General features: G+C 44.7%; 1 protein-coding gene across 4 annotated transcripts in view; it reads left to right on the plus strand.

Moving 5' to 3' along the window:
* CFAP61 (cilia and flagella associated protein 61) overlaps window positions 1-15,099 on the plus strand; it is a 248,003-nt gene that overhangs the window by 67,112 nt on the left and 165,792 nt on the right. For all 4 annotated transcript variants that reach the window (XM_070381160.1, XM_070381162.1, XM_070381163.1 and 1 more), the window contains 5 exons: window positions 1,759-1,850; window positions 7,522-7,593; window positions 8,459-8,637; window positions 10,285-10,324; window positions 14,286-14,425. In XM_070381160.1, the coding sequence (XP_070237261.1) occupies window positions 1,759-1,850; window positions 7,522-7,593; window positions 8,459-8,637; window positions 10,285-10,324; window positions 14,286-14,425 (523 nt within the window). The remainder of the gene's footprint in view (window positions 1-1,758; window positions 1,851-7,521; window positions 7,594-8,458; window positions 8,638-10,284; window positions 10,325-14,285; window positions 14,426-15,099) is intronic.

The raw sequence follows: 15,099 nt of genomic DNA on the forward strand, positions 1-15,099 counted from the left end.
GCTCAGTCATGTCTGATTCTTTGCAACCCCATGGACCGTATAGTCCATGGAATTCTCTAGGCAAGAATACTGGAGTGGGTAGCTCCAGCCGCTACTTTTAAGGGGTGTGTTGGCTGGGCAGCAGGTGAGGGAAATCTCTGGGCTCTGGAAATCTCTTAGTATTCATTTAAGTGATTGTTACATGGGAATCGATACACGTAGAGATTCATGTGGACTCTACTGCACACAAGTTGTATCACCACAACAAGCTAAATTCACCTAAATAGCCCTCTATTCTTGCCAGCCTGAGAACACTGGAAATGCTGTACAGATGACTGGAAAGTTCTGCAAGGAGCAGGGTGTTTCCAGGTGCTAGGGACACGCTAGGGTTCATTGTCCCCAAAGCATCTTTCTTCACAGCAGGGATTCTGAGTCCCTTGTCCTCTCTCCTGTCACTTGCTCTCCACGTAGAAGAGCTTCTCATCTGCTGGGGTGACATTCTCTCGTGGTAACTTCAACATCACATACCTCTTCATCTCTCCCCTTCCACCTCTCTGGACATCTGACTTTTCTCTTACTTAGAATTTCATTCTATTTCATTCATCTGCGTCTTTGCCCGAAGCAGTGTGTAGGGTGTGAGCCAGTGCGTATGCGGGGTCTAGAGGTAATCTGCAGGACCCGTTGACTCTGGCTGCTGCTGGAGGAACCAGACGCAGTGTGAGAGGGGGGCACAGAGAGGGTCGCAGCCTCTGGCCCCATCCCGTCTGCTGTGATGCTTAGAAACGGGAAGATGGGGCAGCAGGGCACGCCGGCAGCCCAGTGTCTGGGGCCTCCTGCAGGCCTAAGGTCCCTCCTGTGTCTGTGTGGACAGTTCTTGGGAGGGGCAGCCCCCAGGCTGGAAGGAGCTGAGGCCCAGAGGCTGTGAGCAGGGGTTAGGGCTGAGTGCCTCCGTGGAGCAGACACAGAGGGAGCAAGAGAGGATGGGGTGGGGGGCGGGGGAAGGGGAGAGATGGTGGAAGAGGAGAGATGCAGGGGGTGAAGGGCTTGGGTTGGGGAGAGAAAGACAGGAAGAGAGACAGGAATAAAGGAAAGAGCAGAAGGAAGAGGAAGGAAAGGAGGGGAATAGCTTTTTAGACACATGGGAAAACTTCTTTTCTGCTCTATTTTTTGGTGAACACTGCATATATGAACACCACCCTGATTATTGACTTTCCACAACATATTAAAGTGATAATGTAAGCTCAGCTCTGGTTCTTGCTTAGAAAGTATAAATGTGAGTTTCATGGCCGCTTTCAGATGCCTGTTCACAGTATTTCCACGTAGAGAGAAAGCAGCCCTGGGCTCATTTGTGTCCTGAGGGCACGGACACGGCCGACTGCGGTCTAATTCCCCATTCCATCTTAAAATCACCTGGAAGCCTGCCATCCAAGAGGGTGATAACCAGTTGCTTACAAACCTCAAAGGGGCTCCCATGAAAGAGTCTCAGAGCTTAGTCACTGGCAGCCCACCAGGCCCACCCTGGCCTCAGTTTATCCCCGAAGCTCCTGCAGGGTCGGTTACCACTGGATCCCATCATGTGAACGTGGCACAGAGAACTCAGAGTCCAGGTGGGCTGCACAGACCTGTTCCTCCCCACCTCCTCGCAGTGCTGCCCCCAGTGATTGGATCCTTCAGATATCCTGCAGTTTAGAAACACACGACCACGCTGCCACCAGTGTCCTGTGCTCTGTGGACGTTGATCATATCTTTTCTGTCCTTGTGTCACTTTTTCTCCCAAAGACTCCCAGCTCGAGAACAGCAGCGAGGAATCCCAGAAAATAGTCAAGGAGCCGCAGGAAGCTGTGTCACTGGAGACCAGGGAGAGCATCCAGGTAAAGGAGATGATCCGCCCAGCCTGGCCTGGGGCTGCTGCACCATCAGGTCAGGCATGCTCCTGGTGCTGGAGTGACTCCTGAGCGGGGAAAGGCCTCCCTGGCACTCAGAGCTGGGGACCAGGGCAGGGGCGATTCGGCTGCATGTTTGTAGGACATCAGAACATTGCAACACCTTCAAGAGTTCAGCTCAGGGTGGAATTCCATCCCTTCTCCCCCTGCCTCCTCACTCTTTCCTGGTTTCAGGAGGCTGATATGGATAAAGCCAGTAGAAAACACACCTTGTCCACAGACTCCAGTGAGGCAGCGTCTTCTCCCTGCCTGACTGGGCCCCTCAGGCTGTAGAAGCACCTGCCACAGCTCCCTGGCCTGCCTTCAGCAGGATCCCTCTCCACCCCACCCTCACCTCCTGCTCTACTAGTGCTGCTGCCCTGACCATTTGTTCAGTCGCAAAGTCCTGTCTGACTCCTTGTGGCTCCATGGACTGCAGCATGCCAGACTTCCCTGTCCCTCACCATCTCCTGGAGTTTGCCCAAGTTCATGTCCATTGCATCGGTGATGCCATCCAACCATTTCATCCTCTGTCACCCTCTTCTCCTTCTGCCCCTTCCCAGCATCAGGGTCTTTTCCAATGAGTCAGCTCTTTGCATCAGGTGGCCAAAGTTTTGGAGCTTCAGTTTCCACATCAGTCCTTCGAATGAGTATTCAGGCTTGATTTCCTTTAAGATTGACTGGCTTGATCTCCTTGCAGTCCAAGGGACTCTCTAGAGTCTACAGGGAAGCAAACCCCACACTGAAGGAGGCACAATCAGCCATATCATACAGGACATAGGATTTGGGGGGATGGGCTGGGGATCCAGCCATCATTCTAGCTCTGCCACCCTCTGACCACTGATTATTCCTAGAAATAGAAACGCCCATATAGATTGGGCTCTGGGTCCTCATCTACTCCTGCAAGACCTCGGGGCAAGTCCCTGTGTCCTCTGTAACAAGCCTCACCAAAGAGGTGGGGAGAATGAACAGGCTTACCTCTGGCTACCATGAGCAGCCCAGCCCTGCATCAGCACTGCGTGTGGCCAGGGTCCCAGCACGTGTTTCATGGCCTGGGCCCTTCTGCTTCTGGTCCTCCTGACTCTTCCATCTATGTGAAACCAGAATAGGGGCTGGGGCAGTGTCATTGCTTCCCGGCCTCCAGCCCCCAACCGCCCCCCTACCCCCACTTTTTTCTCCTTTCCAGTCTTGCACAAAATAACGTTCCCCCTGCCCATCAGCTCATGCGAAGAAGATCATGGGAAGAAAAGGAGGTAGGGAGGACCTTTATCTCACTGCTGGGCCACCTGGCTCACCCTGCCTTCGTTGTCTCTATGAAGAGTGCCTTCCTGTACCACAGACCACAATAGGACCCAACCTGTAGCTGGGTGGTGTTGTGTTTTGAAGACTGATTTTGTCTCTGCACAGAGGTTGAACACACATAACTGCTGAACTCTCTGTTAGGGACTGAGGGTGCTCATGGGGCTAAAACACAGCCTCAGCCTTCAGGAGATGGTACTCCATGGGAAGAGGAAGGCCTACTAGTTCAGGATGTGGAAATGAGGGTGGAAAACCACGCAGGAGAGGGCCCTGAAGGACCTCTGAAGCTTTTAAAGAAGGTTGTATGCCATGGACTAGAGTGTGGGAGAGGAAGCTGATGAATGGAAGTGATAAAAAGAACTCAGTAAGAGGTATTTCTGCTTCCGGCAAAGATGGAGATAGAGACTAGATTTACTTCCCTGCCTGAAAAACATTGCCAACGTATATGAAGTAAGTTTTAAGACTCTGCTCATCAGATAACAAAGGAGAGTGATGCTTAAGAGGTGGGAAACAACTCTGTTGAGCCCTCTGACTGTGCTGGCCTCCTGCCTTGAGAGAGTTCCTGGCCACAGCACAGGGCAGGAGGAACGTAGGTGTGCATGCGTGCTGAGTCACTTCAGCCGTGTCCAACTCTTTGTGACCCTATGGACTGCAGCCTGCCAGGCTTCTCTAAATTAAAAAAAAAAAGTTACAAATCAAATTCAGAAAGTTATATCTAATAAGCCTACAAAGAGGTAAAGTGGAATTATAAAAATATACAATTAATCCAAGAGACAGCAAAGAAATTTTTTTAAAAAAGGAAAGAGGGAATAAAGAACAGATAGGACAAATAGAAAACAAACAGCAAGATGACGGACTTAATCCTACACACATTAATAACTGCATGAAATGTAAAATGGTCTTTGTGTTGTTGTACATATCCCAATTAAAGAACACGTAAAGCAGATATAAATTCAATTAAAAAGCAAGACAGTTATATGTGGGTCACAAACATGCACTTTGAGTGGACAGAATAGGTTCAAATGAAAAGCATGCATGTAGACACACCATGGTAACACTGATCAAAAGAAAGCTAGAGAAGCTTCATTCATTTCAGACCAAGTGGATTTCAGAGGAGGGAATATTACCAGGGACAACGAAAGTCAAGAGGACATAACAGTCAAATATTTATGTACCTAATTGTAGAACTTCACAAAACACAAACTGATAGAACTGCAAAGACAAATGAATAAATAAGCAACTATATTTGATGACTTCAGCGTCCCTCCCTTGATCACAGATAGAACAAGTAGACAGAAAATTGATAGGAGTGTGGAAGATTTTAAGAGCGCTATTGACAATAAGACCTGATTTGCACTTAATAGAACACTCTACCCAATTTGACCCAATTTGCACTTAATAGAGCACACGACCCAGTAGATACATCTTCCCACATACATGTGGAATATTTCCCAAGTTAGATCATATTCCAAGCTAGAAAATAAGTCTCAAGATATTTAAAGGATTCAAGTCATCTAAAGTATGGTCTTTCTCAACAGACAACATTACAGGAAAATAAAACTTCAGATCAATAGCTCTCATGAACATTGATGGAAAAATTCAAATAGAAATCTTGTATTGAATCTGTGTATTAAAAGGACAATACATCATGACCAAGCAGGGTTTATTCTGGGTTACAAGGTTAGAAATACAATTATAAGAAGATCAATGAAAGTAATTCACCATATTAACATTCTAAAAAGGATTACCTGTATGATTATCTCTTAAATATTGGAAAGGTATTTGAAAATTCACATTCATTCCTCATAAAACTCTCAGAAAACTAGGAATAGAAGTTCTTCAATTTGATAGAGGTTATTTTTGAAAAGCATGTGGCTAGCATCATCCTTAATGGTAAAAGGATGACCTTTTCCACCAAGGTCAGAAACAAGAATGTGTGTTCTCACCACTTCTATTCATAATTATTCTAGAGGTTCAAGCTGGTGAAAAAAGACAAGAAAATACTTTAAAAGCATCTAGATTGGAAAGGAAGGATTAAAACTGTCTTCAATTTGCGGATAACATAGTCATCTAGCGGAGAAGGTGATGGCACCTCACCCCAGGACTCTTGCCTGGAAAATCCCACAGATGGAGGAGCCTGGTGGGCTGCAGTCCATGGGGTCGCTAAGAGTCAGACACGACTGAGTGACTTCACTTTTTTCACTTTCATGCATTGGAGAAGGAAATGGCAACCCACTCCAGTGTTCTTGCCTGGAGAATCCCAGGGACGGGGGAGCCTGGTGGGCTGCCGTCTATGGAGTCGCACAGAGTTGAACATGACTGGAGCAACTTAGCAGCAGCAGCAGCATTGTCATCTAGAATCTATAAAACAGCTATAGAACTAATAAGTAATTTAATAAACTGCTAAATATATACAAAACTAATAGGCAAAGTTCAGTTTTATCTATGCATAAGAGTAATGAACAATGAGGAATTTAAATAAATACTATTTATAATATAGCATGCTCAGTCTCATCTGACTCTTTGTAGCCCCATGGACTGTACCCGGCCAAGCTCCTCTGTCCATGGAATTTTCTAGGCAAGAATACTGGAGTGGGTTGCTATTTCCTTCTCCAGGAGATCTTCCTGACCCAGGGATTGGACCTGTGCCTCTTTGGTCTCCTGCATCGGCAGGCAGATTCATTGCCACTGCACTACCTGGAAGCCCTTACAGTAGTACAAATACAGAAAACACATGAATCTGACAAAAGATGTTTAAAACCTGTATACTAAAAACTACAAAACATTTATGAGAGAAATGAAATAAGACCTAAATAGGTGGAGAAATATCTCCCATACATAATTTTGAGGACTCGGTATTTTCAAGATGTCAGTTGATCAATGAAATCTCAGCCAAAACTAATTTTTGTTGTTGTTGTTGTTGTTCAGTAACTAAGTTGTGTTTGACTCTTTGTGACCCCATGTACTGTAGCACACCAGGCTTCCCTGTCCTTCACTATCTCCTAGAGTTTGTTCAGATTCATGTCCATTGAGTCGGTAATGCCACCCAACCATCTCATCCTCTGTTGTCCCTTTCTCCTCTTGCCCTCAATCTTTCCCAGCCTCAGGGTCTTTTCCAATGAGTTGGTAGTTTGCATCAGGTGGCCAAAGTATTGGTGCTTCAGCATCAGTCCTTCTAGTGAATATTCAAACTAGTCAATTCCTTTAGGATTGACTAGTTTGATCTCCTTGCAGTCCAAGGGACTCTGAAGAGTCTTCTTCAGCACAATTCGAAAGCATCAGTTCTTTAGCACTCAGTCTTCTTTATGGTCCAACTCTTACATCCATACATGACTGTTGGAAAAACCATAGCTTTGACTGTATGGATCTTTGTTGGCAAAGTGATGTCTCTGCTTTTTAATATGCTATCTAGGTTTGTCATAGCTTTCCTTCAAAGGAGCAAGCATCTTTTAATTTCATGGTTGCAGTCAATGCCTTTGATTTTGGAGCCCAAGTGAAATGAAAACTAATTTCAAAATTCAGATGAAATTGAGAAGGACCTAGCACAGCCAAAGCAACTATGGAAAGGGAACAAGCTATAGGACTAATGCTGCTGATTTCAAGATTTATTATAAGGTTCTTGTAACTGAGTTAGTGTGGTAATGATGTCAAGGTTAATAATAGATGAATCAAACAGAATAGATAATCCAGAAGTAGACTCAGCATACGATCTACACTGACGAAGCAGATCATTGTTTTCCTATGGTTGGCAGAGTGGCCCCGGGTTGTGGGGAGAGGCATGTGGAAACTTACCACTTTTTACTGTGACGATATTTTTATGGGCACCTATATAGGCTTCCCCAGTGGCTCAGTGGGTAAAGAAATCCGCCTGCAATGCAGGATACACAGGAAACACGGGTTCAATGCCTGCTTTGGGAAAATCCCCTGGAGGAGGAAATGGCAACCCATTCCAGTATTCTTGCCTGAAACATCCCATGGACAGAGGAGCCTGGCAGGCTACAGTCCATAGTGTTGCAAAGTCAGACACGACTGAAGTGACTGAGCATGCAGAGCAGTTAAAAACCCTAGTGCAGCTTTCAAATTATATAGAAAAATGAGAGTGAAGGAAGGATAAATATTAATAACATCTGCAGAGAGTTGGGAGGTAACTGAGCATCTCTCCATCCACGTGTCCTGACTGTATCCTCAGACAATCAGATGAGGCTCACTTTGTGAAAGTCACATGGCTGGTAAGCAGCAAGGCCAGGATTTGACCAGAACTCAGGCTCTGAACCACTGCAGGTATTGATTAATTCTCATGTCTTGCCTTTGTCATTTGCAGAGAAAAGGCATAGAAGCTGCAGTGGAGGAAGCTTTGTCACCAGTCACAAGTGAGAACACTGGTGAAGTGAAGGTAAGGCTTTCGAGGCCACTGGAGTGGTTTGTGCTACCCCCCACCCCCATGCAGCTCACTCTTCTCCACCTGCACCCCTATGCCCTGTCCTTCCCCCGGCCTCCCACCTCCCTCTCCCAGTTCAGAGCTGCCTCCTTCCTTAGGACCTGCTCTGCAGGTCACCCTTGATGACCCTTATTCCACTGAGATTAGGCCTCTTATTCTGTCTCCCTCAAACAGCTTGGTCCTAGAAGTTATACTTTCTACTTTGATAATTTGCAACCATTTCAGTAGATAGAATCTTTTTCCTCTTCCCATTGTCTAGAGAAGAGGCTCCTGATTTTCTTTATAAGTTTTTAGTGCTAATAATGATTTTAACTTTTATTGTACTATACACACAAGGGGCTTCGCTGGTAGCTCAGATGTTAAAAGAATCTGCCTGCCACACAGGAGACCCAGGTTCAGTCCCTGGGTTGGGAAGATCCCCTGGAGAAAGGAATGGAGAATTCCTGAAGAATTCCATGGATCCAGGTAGACTACAGTCCATAGGGTCACAAAGAGTTGGATGTGACTTAGTGACTGACGCTTTCACTTTCAACATTTCCTCAATGATGCAGTTAAAACATGGAGCCTGTATCAAAGGCCAGCCGAGACCATTCATTTTCTGACCTTCCCAGGAAAACTGGTTCGCAGCCTTACGAGTTTTGAAATCTCATTAAGAACATCTCCTTAAAGCCGGGCCTGGCTCGGGATGGTTCGTCTCAGGTGAGGCAGTCACATCTGTCCCAGGAACAGTGTCATGTACAGACAAGGCAACCACTAGCCCATTAAGTTGCAGAGAATGAATGGGTTTCCCAGTTGGGTTTGTCCTCTCTCCTTGTTGCAGGACTCAGAAAAACTCAGTCAAGTGAGCAGTATGGTTTACATGGGTTACTACATCAGCCATAGGAGCTCATTGTCCGTCTCTCTGCCTGAGGACACCAGCAGTTTCCGCCCCATCTACAAGGGCACCTCCACTGCCTTCTGCATCCAGCTGTTTTTTATCGACGAGAAGTATGAAGCAAGGCAAGTCCCGGTCCCCAGCTTGTCTGCCGTGGAGAGAGCTTCTTCTGGCCTTGCTCGCCCAATACTTTCATCTCACAGAGTCAGGGGTTTCCAAGCCTGGCTTCCCGTCCTCATTTCTGGGGAGTTTTTTTTTAAAACTACAGATTCCTAGTCCCCATTTCTGGACTCCAGCCCGTGAAATTCCAGGCTGCCCAGGCTCTGCGAGATCATACCTTCCCAAGCCACGTGCTACTCCTCATTCTCTAGAGTTTGCATTCTGGGGAGACTTCAGGTTTAGTTTGTCTAGAATCTTTTAGTTGCAAGTGACAGAAAATCCAACTGAAACTGGCTTTGGAAACATGAACAAAAACTGCCACATAGAAGAAAGCATAATCCATTGGAGGGACTGATTTTCGGTGTGGCTTGACCTGGGATTTGGATAACTCAGTCACAGACCAAGCTTCTCTCTACCCTTTGGCTCTGCCGGTCCCATCTTCAGAGAAGTGTCCCCACCTGGGGCCACAAGAAGTGGCCTCAGCGTTGCACTACAGCCAGTGAGGAGGACAGTGTGGTTTGGGCCCCCTCTCGAAGCTCCACTGGGCCTGGTTGGACTGTGTGCTCTTTCCTAAGCTGATGGCTGGGGCCAATACGTGAGGACAGCTTTGTCACTTTCCTCATGCTCCCGACTGACTCGGGGCTGGAGTCTCAATCTGAGATGGGGTTAATGGGACACCAAACAACAATCCAGGCTGGCTGCTGGAAGGAGGAGGCCCGGTGCTGGGCAGACACTCCCGTGTCCACTGCTTGCTGCCCCCTGAAGTCTGGATGTGGACCCCTGCCTTCCATTCCTGAGAGTCCATAGCCCCTTTGGGGTGCCCGCCCACTCCACATTCTGTCCATAGTACAGTGTTGAAGAAGGAAGGATTAGCACATTTTCATAGACTGGAAGGTTCTGGAGTATCTTTGAGATGACCAAGATTGCCACTGGCTACTCCCTTCTTAGAGGGTGTGTTTAATTACATCCCATTCTCCCAGCCTTGCTTAGAACCGTGCTTTAACTTGGACTTTTTTTCCTCTTGGGTTTTCAATTTCTTTGAAATTGCCATTCAACTGAAAGATTAAAAGGGGAAACCTTTTTATTCTAATTATATTACAGACATCTAAAAAGCCTGTAAAAAACCCTTCTAGATCTGTTGCATATATTTATTTTCCCTTGCTCATGATAAGATAAGAAATATGCTTTTTGAATTTTCAAACAGAAATTCGATGACCCATTATGGTTCGCCTACAAATAGGCATCTGCCGCTGGTCAGAAAATCTTTTGCATATAAAAAAGAAAAAGATCAGAGTAGCTTAGAATATACCCATGTCTCCCCACAGCTCCTCCAGAAAGGAAGGGAGGGATCCTGTTCACAAAAGGACTGTCTTGCTTTTTGAATGTGTAGAGACTATTAATTGCCATAATAGTATCTTGAATATAGGCAAATGCTTTATTACTGACATTTGAAGCTTCTGACTTCTGCAGTTGATTACTGTCAGCTCGACACACATTCTGAGTAGTGACTGGCTAATCCTTGCCTAAGGGGTGAGAGCCATACATCTCTTGGAAGGTACACGGATGCTGCATTTGCTTGGAGGTCAGTGACAGTTCTTATTGTCTGTTTACAGGTCACTGGACTTTATGAATTTTGTTTTCCATCTTTTCCATGTAAGTACATGTTGAATTTTGAGTAATATAATTGGTTTTATAAGCTAGAAAAGTTATAGAGAAGTAAGATACCATACTCATTATCCAAACATATCTGATATGAATATTGAGGTGGGACCGCTTCTCTGTTCTGAAAAAAAAAAGCGAATAATACATCATGAACTTTTCAAAGTAGGAAAAATTGTCATTCTCAATAATTTTTCAGTCATGCTGTTTTAACATTCTTTCAATGCATAACTTCTTTTAGAGAGTATTTCGCTGGTATTTTACTATCAATAGAACCAAATCATGGACAGAATGCTGGTAGCATCTGAAAATGTCAGGAGTTACAGTGAAGTTAGTCTTTTGTATTTCTGTATAGTGTGTGTTGGCTCAAAGATTTCCGACACCAGTATACTGCGTTTCCGAGGGTAAGAAGGTGGGAACTTGAGGTCGGGCTTCTGGTTGGCATCACCTGACACGTGGGAGTCACTTGACCCTCTCTTGTTGGTTGGTGATGGCCCCAAGCAGATGCCCAAGTGCAAACAAGATTCTCTGTCTCAGGGTGTCTGGGCTGCCACTTCCATTTTTGCTTCACGGTTGTCAAGGGATAGAAATTCTGACCAACCTCTTGTTACCTTATTGGAGGGAAGAGAGTAGGGAAGGAAGACAATTTAGTTTCCTCCACTGGATTTTTATGGCTTTTTTCGAGGCTGGCCTGTCAGTTAAGTCAGGTCAACAACCACACTTCTTCAGTCAGCTAATATAGGCAAGATGTCTATTGTTTTATTTTTCCTTGATGCTCTTTATACTGAGGCTAAAAAACCAAAGAGGCTTTAATTCTGTTGCATGAAAGCTATGTGATCATAGATTGTATCTCCTCATTTTGTTAAGATCATGAAGCCTTGGTGCTGATGTTCTCCATCATAATTTTTTTTAAATTAATTTTAAGGCATTTTGAAACTCAGAAACCTCTGTAGTGACCCTGAGAGAGGATTTGCAAAGCTGGCTTCCCTCAGAGATGCCCCAAAGTAAATTCACTAAGTTCACTTCATTGCTATTTTAAAGTCCATGCAAAGACAGGTCTTCGGTATTATGACAAAATGGCTTTAAAACCATAAAAGACATGTTTACTTTTTATTTATTTATTTTTTGGCTCTTCCAGGTGGCATATGGGATCTTAGTTCCCTCGCCAGGAATCAAACCCACACCCACTACAGTGGACCCCTATGGGATCTTGACCACTGGATAGCCAGAGAACTCTGACGTGTTTACTTTTTAATTATTTCAGGATCTGGGAGACAGGAGCAAAATATCATCATTACTTCATCCTTAATCCTTCCCATCCACCATAAAGCCATTCATTAATGTCTCCTCCTCCCAGAGGAAGCCCCTGGGACGTGGCACTCAGTCCTTTTTTTCAGCTAGAGTATTTCGACAACTTGACTCACAAGTTCCCCAGAAGGAGCTGTTATTTTGCTAGAAGGAGGATAAGGTCAGAGAGTGACTCACTCCTTTGAGTTGCACGCGTGTCCCCAGGGTTTTGGATTAGCTCAGGCAATGCCTTCACAGGGTTCAGCAGGAGGCGAGATCCCACAGGGACAAATTAGCTCTGGGAAGAGCAAGCTGCTCTGCAGGCGCCTGGCAGAGGTTCTCGGGGGACGTGCGGAGTAGAGACAGTCCACAGCAGCACTGTCCCACAGACACCAAGTTCCAAATGTTCCAGCAGATACATTTTTTTTTTTAATTTAAATTTATTTATTTTTGATTGGAGGATAATTGCTTTACCGTATTGTGTTGGTTTCTGCCATACATCCACATGAATCAGCAATGGCTATGTGTATTCCCCTCCCTCATGAATCTCCCTACCCCCTCCCACTCCAGCCCCCTGCTCTGTGTTGTCACAGAGCACCGGATTTGAGCTCCCTGAGTCATACAACAAATTTCCACTGGCTATCTAATTTTACATACAGTAATGTATATGTTTCAACACTAGTCTCTCAATTCGTCCCACCCTCTCCTTCCCTTGCTGTGTCCTCAAGTCTGACCTCTATGTACAGCAGACACATTATTAAGAAAGAAAAAAAAAACTAAAGAGACACAGGTGACATCAACTTTAATAATGAATTTTACTCAATGTACTATGTCCAAAAGTATGAAAGATTATTAAGGAGATCTTGAATACCCCTTGTCTCAGTTTTTAAAATCCGGTGTGTATTTTACACTTAGGGTACATTGTAGAACAAGCGCTAAATTGTCATCTGAAATCCTTGATCTGGTTTTAGATTTCCTAAAATTTATACTTGTCATCAGAACTCCTTGATCTGCTTTTAGATTTCCTAAGAGTTGTAGTTGAATGAATAGATTCATATACCCACTTGTTCTAAACAGACATGCAACTTTTCCAATAACAACTGAGTTTTTATTTTATTATTTTTTCTTTACCATTATGATTTACTGAAGGATATGGAATGTAGTTCCCTCTGCTATACTGTGAGACCTTGTTGCTTATCTATTTGATACGTAATAGTTTGTGTCTCAGAGAAGGCAATGGCACCCCACTCCAGTACTCTTGCCTGGAAAATCCCATGGATGGAGGAGCCTGGTGGGCTGCAGTCCATGAGGTCGCTAAGAGTCGGACACGACTGAGAGACTTCACTTTCACTTTTCACTTTCATGCACTGGAGAAGGAAATGGCAACCCACTCCAGTGTTCTTGCCTGGAGAATCCCAGGGACGGGGGAGCCTGGTGGACTGCCGTCTATGGGGTGGCACAGAGTCGGACACGACTGATGAGACTTAGCAGCAGCAGCAGCAGTTTGTGTCTACTGACCCAGAGCTCCTACTCCACACCTCCCCTACTTCCCCTCCTCTTTGCAACCATAAGCTTGTTTTCTATGTCTGTGAGTCTGTTTCTTTTTATAAATAAGTTCATTTGTATTATTTTTTTAGATTCCACATGTATGTGATTATATGGTATTTGCCTTTCTCTGTCTGAATTACTTCACTTAGTATGATAATATCTAGGTCCATCCATGTAGCTGCAAATGGCGTTATTTCACTCTTTTTTTATGGCTGAGTAATATTCCATCATGTGTGTATATACACACATCTTTTCCATTCATCTGTCGATGGACATTTAGGTTGCTTCCATGTCCTGGGTGCGTGTACCTTTTTGAGGTGTAGTTTTCTCCAGGAGTGGGATTGCTGGGTCATACGGTAGTTCTATTTTTAATTTTTTGAGGAAGCTTCATCCTGCTCTCCATAGTGGCTGCCTCAGTGTACATTCCCACCAACAATGTAGGAGGGTTCCCAAGTATCAGTTTTGAAATTTAAATTTAGATTAATCAAAATGAAATAAAAGTAACAATTGGGTTCCCCCATCACACTAGCCAGGTTCCAGACGCTAGGTGGCCAGAAGCAGCTCCTGGCTAGCACGTTTCAGGTCAGGACATGCAAATCTCACTGCTCAGGTTAACCTGCCCTTAGATCTCATCACCCAGGGAAGATCGCATTGTGACAAAATACCCAGACATCCATGCCTGAGTAATCACAGGACTTTGGAGCTGAAAAGGCCTGAAGCACCACCCTCTCTCCTCACGGAGGCAGGGACCACGACTGGCACAGCAGCACTGGGTAAACCCAGGCCTTTGCCATGGCAGTGCACTGCTTCATTCACTCCTGGATACAAGTGAGTTTGCAAATGGAAACGTCCTTACTTTAAAACTCTACTTCCAAAAACACAGCTGTGCCAAATGGCTTCCATTGTTCACAGTATTCTTTTATGTAGGTTTCAGTCAAAGACCAGACATTGTCCCCATATTCTTACAGTTGTTTATCTCCCTGAATTTTCTGATTATTTTCCAAATGATAGGAATGTTTAACTTGAGTACCGTCTCCTTCACACATTTTACTCCTCTTTTCTTTAGTGTTTTACAGCAGGAATTTGGTGATTAATGATTTCTGGTTTCCAATCACATCAGGACAAGGACTTCTGCATCATTTCTGTGCCGCATCTCACCCCTGAATTTGTCCTCATCCAGAGCTTTGTGAAGGTGGTTCCATTCAACAACTGCACCCTAGAGCAGGACCTGTACGTCTTCCATCGGGCAGGGTTGCTCAAGTAAGTGGATGCTCGGAGGGCGAAAAGACAATCCATGAAGTTACAAAAGGAGAATGGAAAAGGAACTCCCTGCCATTTTAAAATCATCTTCTTGATGGAGGGCTTCATTAAGTGATGTTTACCAATCTATTTAGGGAAAGAATCATAGTGACAAATTACTAGTCCAGTCAGATATTAAAGCATAATCCAACTCTAAGATAATCAAAACAATGTCATTTGACCATTTCTATGGGTAGAGCAAGGTAACACAGGAAAGACCCCAAGAGAGTAAAAATCGAATGTGTGTGTGTTTAAAAGCATATAGATAAATACATGTGGTGGCATTTGTGTCACAATCATGGAAAAAGAAAGAATTATTCTGTAAGTGATGGGGTAAAACAAGAACAGAAATATTCTTCATATTCTCCAGTAAAAGAAATTCCCACATGATCGAAGAGTTCAGTGTAAATATTGCAATAGGTCCAAATTAGAAACTGTGTCTACAGTGCTAGGTTCCAGGCAAGGTTCTGAGAATACAGCAGTGAGCAACCTACTGATGTTTCCCCGGTCCTTTCAAAGCTCATAAACACTCAAGTAAAAGTAACCTGCGGCTGTGATGGGGATACCAGCCATGGGTCTGTGGGACCACGGAGACGTGTCACTGCAAGAATAAACCCAGTCAGAGGAAGCCCATG

This window comes from Bos mutus, chromosome 13 (genome assembly GCF_027580195.1).
Source record: "Bos mutus isolate GX-2022 chromosome 13, NWIPB_WYAK_1.1, whole genome shotgun sequence".
Lineage (NCBI taxonomy): Eukaryota > Metazoa > Chordata > Mammalia > Artiodactyla > Bovidae > Bos > Bos mutus.